This window comes from Neoarius graeffei, chromosome 20 (genome assembly GCF_027579695.1).
Source record: "Neoarius graeffei isolate fNeoGra1 chromosome 20, fNeoGra1.pri, whole genome shotgun sequence".
NCBI classification, from domain to species: Eukaryota; Metazoa; Chordata; class Actinopteri; order Siluriformes; family Ariidae; genus Neoarius; species Neoarius graeffei.
In genome coordinates this window covers 61,282,298-61,295,022 of record NC_083588.1, presented here as the reverse complement: position 1 = coordinate 61,295,022, position 12,725 = coordinate 61,282,298, and the positions used below count along the sequence as shown (strand labels likewise).

Below are 12,725 nucleotides of genomic sequence, written 5' to 3'. Positions count from 1 at the left end.
GAGGCGACAGCGCTAACCACTACACCACCGTGCCGCCCCTTATTTTCTATTGTCTTACTATTTTAAATTGCACTTGAATGTTCGTTTATAATGTGTTTCTTCCTCCGTTCATTCATCCCAACACACTTTTTTTTTCCAGTGCAACCGTAATGCATGATGGGATCTATTGCTTGGTTAGCGACCATTGGTTGTACACTACTTTTCATGATGCATTGTGGGGTACTTTGAGTGCACTATATAGGGTGTAATAATTCTCATTATACATTTGGACAGCACTACAAAATGGCAAACTTGCTATATAGTCCACTAGTGAGTAGTGAGTGATTTCGGACACGGGGACAGACATTTGAACAGTTTTTCACTTTGTATCTCTCACTCTTGTGGACTATAAGGAAGGTGGTCAGTTTTAGAAATACACTCCATATATGCCGTCTTCTCACCACAGTAATATGTAACACGCCCAGTATACGACCTGTAGCTCTGAAATTCTGCGCAGTTCATTTCTGTCTCAAAAGATCATTTTTGGCAGCAGAGAAACATAAAAACCTGAGGTTTGATTTTTGGACTACTGTGGACCTGAAAAGTAAACCCTGATTGTAAAACAGCTCTCAGTGCTTTTAACAACAGACATGATCACAAAGCAGCTTCACAGATATCTGGATATCGATATAGATTTAGATCTATCCCTTATAATCATATACATTACAAATAGTTCTTTCAAGTATTGATGAAGTGTCTTAGACTACGTCCAGACTGCACCCTGAAACGACCCATATCCGATTTTTTTGCCCATATGCGACCTGTATCCGATTTGTTATTGACAATCTGAACAATACAGATCCGATTTTTTTCACATGTGACCCAGGCCACTTGGATATGTGGTCCTAATTCCGATGCATATCCGTTATTTTCACATGCAACTGCAGTCTGACCGGACAGGTCGCATTCATGCCACCTACATGTCATCAACAAGAGACAAACGTCACTATTCTGCGTTGGCTAATCCCGCCTCTTTGGTGGAAAACAACAACATTTGTACAGTTTTCAGAATTTAAATAGACTTTTATAGACTTGATCAAGCTAATGGTGGATTTGGTAGGGACCTGGATGTTGATCTGTTAGCCTGATTAAATAAAACAGTTTCTATAACTGATTTACAACTTAAACCATCCTGTATTACAAGATTATAAGATTGTTCTGGAAATTTCCAGTAATTTGACACCTTCGGTCTCATTAGTCTGCTGCCCACATTAATCAGATTATTGTGTGAGTTCCGCCACCGCCACAAAAACCACATCGCCAGGTCTCGCCTCATCTCCATGCTTTACTTGCAAACTTGAAGAGTGCGCTTTTTTTTGTTTACGTATTACGTAGATGTGCTTATTACGTGTCAATTTGCACATGCGGGACACTTTTGGGTCGTTTTCCGTTCATATTGGAGATCGCATACAAGTCTCATATAATTGGTAATGTGAATGGCCTAACAAAAAAATCGGATTTCACAACAAATCGGATATGGGTCGTTTCAGGTTGCAGTCTGAACGTAGTACAGTGTGCCTTGTTATTTATTGCCACCATGGTTTACAATAATGAACCCAAACATTGTTGGTTCTGAAGATTTTATGTAGATCACAGGATTGGGGATGGACATCCTTCATGTAAGCAATGCTTGAACAACAACAACAAAAAATTGTTTTGCAATATACACAGTATCCTGAGATCGAGATGCTGACCTCTTCTGCTCCTCGGACCTGCCTGATCCATCCTGATGCCCTACGTCTGGCTGGAGTCTCATCACATCGCTCCTGTGGAGGACGGCCCCATATGGACAGTTGAAAGTCACACTTGGAGGACGCTCTGGACTCTTACAGTAATGCTTTTATGGCTGAGGACTACAGCTGACTTGCTAACTTTAGGACTGCAGTTGTCATGAACAGTTTTGCACTTAAGTTTCCATCAATGAAGAGTTGCAGTCAAGCTGGAAAGTCTGCACACCCCTTTCACCTTCTCCATGTTTTATTACGTTATAGACTTATTCTACAATAGATTGAGTTCATTTTTTTGTCACAAAATTCGACACAAAATAGCCCATAATGACAAAGTGAAAGCAGGTTTTTAGAAAATATGCAATTTTATTTTACTGACAAAAATAGGTTATTTTGAGGTTACATATCTGTACACACCCTTAGTCTAATGCACCTTTGGCAGCAATTATAGCTTCAAGGCATCTTGGGAAAGAAGCTATGAACTTGGCACACTTGTTTCTGGACATTTTTGTCCATTCCTCTTGGCATATCCTTGCAAGTTTCATCAGGTTGGATGGGGAACATCAGTACACAGCCATTTTCAGCTCCTTCCACAGATGTTTAATTGGATTCAGGTCTGGGCTCTGGCTGGGCCACTCAAGGACATTCACAGACTTTCTCCAAAGACACTCCTTTGTTCTGTTGGCTGTGTGCTTCGGGTTGTTGTCATGTTGAAAGGTAAACCTTCACCCCAGTCTGAGGTCCAGAGTGCTCTGGGGCAGGTTTCTTCAAGGCTCTCGGTGTACTTAGCTGCATTCATCTTTCCCTCTATCAAGACTAGTCGCCCCATTCCCACTGCTGAAAAACATCCCCACATCATGATGCTGCCACCGCCATGCTTCACTGTAGGGATGGCATTAGCCAAGTGACAAGCGGTGCCTGGTTTCCTCCAGATGTGATGCTTGGTATTCAGGCCAAAAAGTTCAATTTTGGTTTGATCAGACCAGAAAATCTTGTTTCTCATGGTTTGAGAGTCCTCTAGGTGCCTTTTGGCAAACTCCAAGCGGGCTGTTGTGTGCCTTGTACTAAGGAGTGGCTTCCATCTGGCCACTCTACCATAAAGGCCTGATTTGTGGAGTGCTGCCTGGATGGTTGATCTTCTGAAAGGTTCTCCCATCTCCACAAGGATACGCTGGAGCTCTGTCAGACTGACCCTCAGGTTCCTGCTCACCTCCCTGGCCAAGGCCTGTCTTCCCTGATTGCTCAGTTTGGCCAGGCGGCCAGGTCTAGGAAGATTCTTGGTGGTTCCAAACTTCTTCCATTTACAAATGATGGTGACCACTATGCTCTTTGGGACCTGTAAAGCTGCAGCAATTTTTCTGTACCCTTCTCCAGATCTATGCCTTGACACAATCCTGTTTCTGAGGTCTGCAAATAATTCCTTTGACCCCATGGCTTGGAGTTTGCTCTGACATGCACTGTCAGCTGTGGGACCTTATATACACTGCAAAAAATAAAAATCTTAGGAAGTTTATTTGTCTATTTTCAGGTCAAAACATCTAGCCACCCTTATTATAAGACATAATTGCCCAACAAGCAAAACCTCATTTAGCTAGAAAGGCTAGTTTTTAGACAGTCCATCTTGAAAATCTTGTATAGACAAAATGTCTCGAAAAAGTCTTATTTGGAGCACCTTTGAAAATAAAACAAGGTTTTTTTAAAACGAGTAAGTACATTTTGGACATTTGTCAAATGCGGTTCATCTTGTTTCAAGAAAAAAAAACAAAGTATGCTTGTTTGGGGAATAAATGAACTTTACTGAAATCTTTGAATCTTTCATTACAATTCAACTCCACCTTACAGATCCTAAGTTTACTGCGACTGTTTTCTCAGTCATTCAGAGTGAGCTCCTTCTAGATGCTGTACAGACTCTAGACCAGACAAGTGCCTTCAAAAAGGCTATGAGTGAGTGGAGGCGTTTTAGTGACGTCTTTTTGGAATGCTGTGAGTTAAGTTCAGTGGTTTTTTGTTTGTTTGTTTGGTTGGTTGGTTGTTTGGTTGGTTGGTTTTTTTTTTGTGCCTGATCTTGTAAACCCCTCGTACACATGAATAGTCAGTGCCCCCAAAATGCACTGTTGCTTTGGCGTTGTGTAAGCACTGTAAGTCAAAATGCGTAGACTTTTTTTTAATTATTATTTATTTATTTATTTTTGGTGCCTGAGGTCCTGGGGAAGTGGAATCTTAAGAGATGTTTTAATGTTTGAATGTTGAAATGGGGGAAAAAAATAAACTTGTTGCAATGCTACGTGTCGTCAACTTGATTCAAGATAGTCTCTGGTCTCATATCTAGAGTATTTTACTAATTACAGGTCACAACAGGAGAATCTTTTAAGCTAGCAATGCTTAGTTGTAGAATTTAACAATCCTAATATTAGTATATTTATCTTAAATTCAGTTTTTACTGCTAAGACTTTGTCATGAATTTAAGTGAAATACCCTTAAAATGAAATAAATAAAAATGACTCGAATGGCTAAATGTAAGAAGTACGACCTTGTTATAAGAACTATTTTGATTATTTTGCGTTAATCAGATCTCGCATAATAAGTTCCCCAATCTTATTTTGGAATTATTTCATCTAAAAACAGGTTAGATTTTTCATCTTACTTTAAGAAATCTTACCAAGTCAAATTTGACTAGTTCCGTTGGCAGATTTTTTTCACCTGATTCAAGCAAATATGCTTTGTTTTAATCTTTTATTTCTTATTTTTGAAAGGCCATTTTTTGCAGTGTAGGCAGGTGTTGGCAATCCCCAATCATGTCCAATCAATTGAATTTACCACAGGTGGAGTCCAATTAAGTTGTAGAAACATCTCAAGCAGTATCAGTGGAAACAAAATGCACCTCAGCTCACATTTGGGTGTCATATCAAAGGGTGTGCACACTTGTATACATATGATATTTTACATTTTGATTTTAATAAATTAGCGCAAATGTCTAAAAACCTGCTTTCACTTTGTCATTATGGGCTATTTTGTGTAGAATTTTGTGACAAAAAATGAACTCAATCTATTGTAGAATAAGTCTGTAATGTAATAAAATGTGGAGAAGGTGAACGGGGTGTACAGACTTTCCGGCTTGACTGTATAACATCAACGAAACAGACTTCATGTTAAAACTGTTAAAAATTTTATAATCACATTGTTATCACCCAAGTGAGGATGGGTTCCCTTTTGAGTCTGGTTCCTTTCGAGGTTTCTTCCTCATGTCGCCTGAGGGAGTTTTTCCTCGCCACCGTTGCCACAGGCTTGCTCATTGGGGATAAATTAGGGATAAAATTAGCTCATGTTTAAAGTCATTAAAATTCTGTAAAGCTGCTTTGTGACAATGTCTATTGTTAAAAGCACTATACAAATAAACTTGACAGCACTGTGCAAAAGTCTTAGGAAGGCAGTGACCGGGTAAAGAGATAATTAGTCAAAGAAGCACCTGAGGCATTGTTAGTCTTTATTACACATGGAATATATACAGTGAATTCATCAAATCATCATCATCATCATCATCATCATCATCATCATCATCATCATCATTTCTGCTGTAACAGACCTCATCAATCCAGTCATGACCTCTGAAAATGCTTTGAAGTAAAATACTTTTTTTCAGAACACAGTGGAATGCTACTTTAATTTACCAGATCTATTAATGGAAAGATTTGAAGATGAGATTTAAAGGAAAAAAAAGTATCACAATAAAGTGTTGCACTAATGCTGCAAACTAGTCATGTTCATCAAACAAAAGAATGCCAACATGCTTATATTTATTATAAAAGCATTACGTTCATAAGAAATGGCCTCAAGACAAAAAAAAAAAAACCAAAACAATAATTTTCTACAACCAGTAAGAAATTTTTTTCTCGGATAGCGGCTGGCATAAACCTGTCTCTTCATAAACTGAAAATATTTATAGACAAAATAAAATCCAAACTGACATTTTTTCCCTTGTTAACTCGTGCTCTTGGTTAAAGTATGCATAATTCGTATGTAACGTTCACTTATAGTCAGCATATCAGGTGAAAATGCAAATTCAATCCAAATTGCTTGAAACTGCTCTCGTTGAATCCAGAATTGAATGCAGAACAACATACTTTTTCAGAATTAAAATATGTTTATCGGTTCTTGAGATATTACAAATAAAAGATTGAAGAAACGCCTTAATTTTTCGAAAACTGCTGTAATATTCTGTATGAGGATCAGATGGTCCAAAATGGGCCTCATTAGCCAATGAGATCAAATGTTTTTTCTTAATAACTTCTATTTTTCAAGATATTTACATGGACATTGGCAGCACATAGATGGTCGTATACTGAATTCAAAGTTTCAAAAAACAGTAAAAACTAATTATGCAAATTAGTATTTAATTAGTATTAACCCTTTGATGCGAAACATATATGCACACCCCTTCTAATGCACAACATGGGTCAAAAATGACCCGCATTCATTTTCCAGGTTATTTCACGCTGACTGAGTTTTTCTTTGCTCTATCTTTTGAAATCAATTTATTTTATGATTGAATATTCCAAGTATTCTTTAAATATCTTGTTTTTAATTACCACAAATCATTAATTTAATTTTTTCTTTCCTACTTTATGAACAAAAATACTTTTTATATTACTACACATGGGTCATCCAAGTGTGATTTAAAATTAAATGTCTTAATACTATAATAATAATTTGTTTCAAGTAATTACTTTAGCAGTGAATGGGGCCAGTTATTTATTTATTAACTATGTTGTTAGCTAAGCCAACTACAATAAAATTAGCTAACTAAAGTAGAATATGTCAACAGCTCGTTAGCTAATAGTAATTACTTGTAACTTTCTGACAAGTAATCTACTCACTCTCAAGGGAACCTAAACATCATCAATTTTTTTCTAAGGTAATGTTAGAACAATTGAAAAACATTCCTTCCATGTATGAGATGGGCAAAGGGCGCTGTGCTGAGCTGTGAAATGTCTGACACAAGCACAATTCACAGTTCCCACCAAACGCTGGAGTAAATGCATGCGGGTCGGTTCTGACCCATGTGTGTAAACTTGATGTAGAATTACAAAAGCTGTGCTTGTTCATAACTTAAGAAAGGAAAAATAAAAATGATGATTTGTGCTAAACAAAAACAAGATATTTACTGCATATTTGGAAAAGTAAATGACAAAATGAATTTATTTCAAAAGTATATCATAGAAACACTCAGCCATACATGCAATAACCTGGAAAATGAATGCAGGTCGTTTTTGACCCATGTTGTGCATTAGAAGGGTAGTGATACAAAAAGGGTTTTTATTCAAAAAGTAAGAAAGGAAAAAATAAAATAAGAATGTATGATGATCAAAAACAAGTTAATTGAGGAATACCTTGAATACTGAATGATGTAATTAATTTATTGCAAAGATATAGAAGATAAAAACTCAGCCGGGTCACTTTTGACCCATGTTTTGCATCAAAGGGTTAATTATGCTAATTGGGTAAAAACATTACATCCGTACACTTAATAAAAAAGTAATAAAAGATTATTTCTAATCCCTTCTTTGTGCTCTGTAGGCCTTTGTATTTCTCATAAGTAGGGCCAACTAGTGTTTATATGAAAGAATATAAATGATTATTTCGATTAATATTCACAGCTTTCAGTGTGAACCTCGAAAAAACTGTGTGAGCCACATCCAGTAAACAATTCACATTAACTGAACTGAAATCGACACTCACATTTCTGACTTCTGTTTTTTTAATCTCATTCCGACCACTAAGAGCTCAATATTTTTCATCAAAACAACTCCAGTTATATTCTAAAATAGTTATTTATTTACATGAATCAGTTTGATTTGAAAAAATAAGTAGGTAAAGCTATGAAAACTCACTTAAAAGTCTCCCATGAATCAGAACATCAAAACTAGCTGAGGGAAAATTTTGCTGAATCCTTCATCAGAAACAGTGAGAGCGAGAGAACATCCTTATAAAAGTGATCTGATTGATATTGACGAGTAATCCAGTGGGAAACCAATCAGAAGAGAGAGAGAGAGAGAGAGCGCCTGACTGCTTTCCTGTAACTCCAAAAGAAAAGCAATGGCAGTTTCCCGACGTCCCGTGAGCAGAGTTTTTACTCTGTTGTACTGACTTCAACCTGCCGTTACTCCCAAAGTACTGAACAGATCTTAACCAGATACATTTCTTTGGAAAGCAGAAATTATGAGCTTTTTAATGATAGAAAATATTCAAGAGTTAAGCAATGACAGGTTTGGAAACTTAGATGAGCGTCTACATGGACAATTTTCACAGCACGGCCAATGAGCATCTGATCTGCCTACTTATAAAAAAATAATAATTATCTTTTCCCCATGTGTGAACAGCCTCTATTACTTTATAGTAACGATGTGAAGAACAGGGAAAAAAAACAGCAAGCAGTCTGTGTTGTGTTTTCTCACCCCTTTCTTGGAGAGATTGTAAGGTTGTGTTACTACCTCTGTTACTGGTGTCTTATGCTAAAAAGTTAATACGTCTGCCTCTAGGTTGCAGATTTAGGTGCGAGTTTTGTCCATAGTCTATTCCAGAATGCATTATGCAGAGCCGGGTCTTGTGGCCAGTCTATGTACGTCCGGGTCTTCACCAGCTGGTACAGTCTATGATGTACGTTTAAAACTCGATGAGGAACCTTCTCTAGGAAGACCAGAACAAGAACGTCCCTGTGTTCAACCAGTAATCTATAAGTTGCCAAACGCATCTCCAGTGAGCACCAGTTACTCCGGAGGTAGTTGCGGCTAACCAGGCAGAGCGTGTGTCGACTCCTGTAGAGGCTGTCCGTGATGTTCTCCACAATGTCCTTTCCGAGCTCAAAGTCTCTGCTGTGCAGGCAAAGCCTGAGAAAAGGAGGCCCACGTTTCTCCAAGTTGGGCAGAAGTTCATCCACCACCCAACGCTCATCCTTCCCGCAGTAGGACACAAAAACATCGAAGTGGTAATGTCCTTTTTTGTTTGCCCTCATGGCTTCCTCTACCCAGGCACGAGCTATGTGAAAGAAAGCCAGAAGGTAGTCTCCAGCCAGCTGATGGAGCAGCACCACGAACATGAAGAACACCAGTCCCAGAGAGGTGCAGGTGAAAAGGAGAAAGCCAACATCAATAAAACAGTAATCTTGAGCGTACTTATGCAGGAACTTGGTTCCATCGGCAGTTTTACACAACAGTTTTTCCAGTGAGCCTTCAAGGAAATACACCTGAACGCTCTGCTGATACTTGGCCCAATTGGTAAACCAAGCATTGTCACAGCTACAGCGTAGAACAGCATGTTGCACAATCAGGTAACGAAGGTTTTTCAGGGGCTCTACGAAGTTTTCCATCATACTGAACACATCATTTGTGTGCAAAAACAACACTTTTAGTGACTGTAGGTCTCTGCTCAAGTCTTTCTCCAATAAAGGTACCGAGCAAAAGGACATGTGGAGATACTCCAGATTGGACAGATTGTGAAAAAGTGCATCAAGACCAGACTGATGAGACAAATCAACATTAAAAAGGATCAGACTTTTCAGGTTGACCAGTCGCTTCAAATCCGTCAAATCCATTTGTGCGGTTTTGTGATTTGCCTTGATCATCAAACGTCTCAGAGATTTGAGATACCGAGCAGGAAAAGACTGACCACAGAACAACTGCTCCGTCTCTGCGGTTAATTGGATGAGAGATTGGAAAAGCGGGTTGTCACAATCCTGAAAAGTCACAGACTGACCACAAACATGGAGGCTGAGACCCGCTTCAGGTTTCCTGCTGCTGCTTAAAATAAGGCTCATTGGTTTTATTCCCGAGCTGATGTACAACTCCTTCAAATTTTCCGGAATGCTGAGGTTGATCTGGATCGTTGAAGGTTCAGAGGACGGGTACTGAAACACTCCCAAACTTACAAACTCTACAGATGTTAAATGAAGTAAAGCTACTGCGTCAATCATAAGTAACATATTTTCATTAATTACGAGTTTTTTAAGGTTCGATAAACCAAATAAGGAATATTTTGTAAGTTGAGATATTTTATTAGAACTGAGGTCCAGTGTTTTCAGCAAACTTGTTCTGTTAAATGTAAAATCTTCAATATATTCAATGTCACTGCTCAACCATTTCAGTTCCTCAAGCTCTCGCAGGCAACTAAAATATCTGTCGCTGAGGGTTCTGAAATTGGTCGTTTGAAGAGTCACGTTTTTGAGTTTTGTGACGAGGCTACTCTGATTTTCACACAGTGCCAAAGCCTGATCTTGAACTTTACTCTCTGGGGAAATTCTCCAATGAATGCTCAGTTTTACGAGGTTCTTCAGAACATTGATGAATGTTAAATTCAGTGACTGAGCTTGACTAGTAACTGCATTCATATCAAAGCTTTCAAGCCATGTACATTTATCTAAATTGGGCACAAATGAATCGGATGCATGTAAGAAACTTATGCTCAGTTCAGTCACCAATTGTTCATGCACAATTTCACAGATTTCTTCAAAGCTGCTTAACTTCTGATTATAATAGAGCAAAAGTAATTCGTTCACTTTTGCAATTCCAAATTTTAGAACTTCAAATGCAGTAAACTCTATTGCTAAAAAAAAAATCTTCTTGAAGTATTTGAGCGCCATTTCATCCAGTACTCTAACCTTTCCCAGATAGAGACTGACCTTCTCAATTCCATGGATTTCTTTAACATCGAAAGACGTCCCGTTAGAAAAAGTGCAATTTGGCTGTCGAAGAATAACACAGCTATCAGAGAGCACGGATAAATACTGTAACGACGATGATGCAAATGTTAATCTGCACAATAAGTCAGAAAAATCCTCTATGTTGTTTACGAATATGAGTTTTTCCAGCTTTGTGAGTCCTTTGAACAAATCCACTGCCATGGACGAGAGCCTGCAGTTTTGGAACGTAAGAGTCGTGATGTTCTGAAGGTCGCTGAGAATCTCAGATGAAAAGGACAAATTGAAAGATTTCAAGCAGTTAATTTCCAGCCTTTGCAGATTCAAAAGATTTTTAAAAGCTCCAGGGACGACAGTGGAGATGGCTCCTACGATTTGTAAGTGCCTGAGCTTCTGAAACCTCGAGAAAGAAGAAGGATGCAGACTCGAATCCTTTATTAGTTGCAAACAAAGGACCTCAAGATGAGGTGGAATCCTGGCAAGATCGAGTGCTATGTTGGAGACGTCTCGACAGTTTGCTGTTAGGTTACTGTTTGGACAGTCGCCTACGATGATGTCGTTCAAGTAACCTTCGTAGACGAGACATTTTTCAGACACCCAACTCAGCACGCACATCAGAAGGTTTGTGAAAACAGCAGAAGAGAAAAATTGCATGTTTTCAAAAAAATCTTGCCTCGTCCAAGAGATCCAACAGAAGATCAGAGTAGTTTGGTAAAGCTAGTCTAGTTTGTTTTGCCAGGTCTTTTCCAACACAATGAATTTAAAAGAAAAACTCTGTAATAACTGTTTTTCAAGACCGTTCTCGAGTTTCTTCAGACACTCCACTGGGTGTGTAGCTATCAGTCAAGGTTAACTTCTCTGGGTTGAAGTGATATTTGTTGGAGCATCAAAATAGATCACGAACGCTCACTTCCTTTTTTTATACTTCTCATTTGCCTGTGGCTCATAACAGATTACTATTAGATACACAGATACAGTGCCTTCTTTAATATTCTCTCCAAGAAATGTAATTATATTAGGCATATCAGGTGACAATTCAAATTCAGTCCAAATTGCTTGAAACTGCTCTCAATGAATTCAGAATTGAATGCAGAACAACATACTTTTTACAGAATTAAATTATGTTTATCTGTTCAAAGATAGAAAAAACGGCTTAATTTTTCGAAAACTGCCGTAATATTCTGTATGAGGATCACATGGTCCAAAATGGGCCTCGTTAACCAATGAGATCAAATGTTTTTTTCTTAATAACTTTTCTATTTTCCCAAGATAATACCTCCTTAAATGGTCTGTAAAAAGCAAAAATATTCAGTTAAATTCATTTTGATTTTATTTATATAATAGGGTATCTTACTTTTATGTCCCAGTTTGTAAGAGCGCTAGCTAGGGATGTCTGGTCACCATAACCTATAGATCCGAAACAGTAAGCAATAGAGAATGATGCTGAGTGAGGAAATAAATCCCATTTTTCATGGATCATTCCAGTTCGGTGATCCAGCTCAGCACCAAAAGTCATAGATGAAGTTCCTTATTAACCAAGCAACTGGTCATAGTGGTGAGGTTATTTATTTATTTATTTATGCTGCTAAAGAAACTTATAACAACACTGGACGTGTTTATTTAAATGTTAATTTATGAATTTATGATAGTATTTAAAACGTTATCTACTTTGTGCTGGAATTAAATATTATCGATGGCTTGTGTTAGAAGACGTTATTCACAATAGACCCTGGTCTAACTACATGTTGATTAAAAATAAAATAAAATTAGATAGAGACTTTGACTAAAGTCACAGTGATTTATGCTAGCTCTCACAAACCAGGACGTCTGGTCACCATAACCTATAGATCCGGAATGGTAAGAGATAGAGAATGACGCTTAGTGAGGAAAAAAATCCCATTTTTCATGGATCATTCCAGTTCAGTGATCCAGATCAGCACCAAAAGTCATAGCAACTTAATGTAACTCAGAGGTATTCTTCATGTGAATTTTGGTGATGATTGGTTGAAAACTGAAGAAACCTTTATTCGTCACATGCACACTTCAAGCACAGTGAAATTCATCCTCTGCATTTAACCCATCTGAAGCAGTGAACACACACTCAGAGCAGTGGGCAGCCACACCAGAGCACCTAGGGAGCAGTCAGGGGTCAGGTAAAAATGTTAGGAGAATTCAAGATTCAAGACATTTATTTGTCATATACACAGTAACAGACACAGCGGTTTATTATTGGGTAATGAAATTCTTATTTTGCAGCTACCCGACCAAAC

The 12,725-nt window shown here is 38.0% G+C and overlaps 1 protein-coding gene across 1 annotated transcript; it reads right to left on the bottom strand.

Moving 5' to 3' along the window:
• Window positions 1-7,961: 7,961 nt before the first annotated feature.
• On the bottom strand, window positions 7,962-11,288 carry LOC132869335 (toll-like receptor 13). Its single transcript, XM_060902678.1, has one exon. The coding sequence runs from the start codon at window positions 11,107-11,109 to the stop codon at window positions 8,299-8,301; it is 2,811 nt and encodes a 936-aa protein (XP_060758661.1). The 5' UTR covers window positions 11,110-11,288; the 3' UTR covers window positions 7,962-8,298.
• Window positions 11,289-12,725: the final 1,437 nt, after the last annotated feature.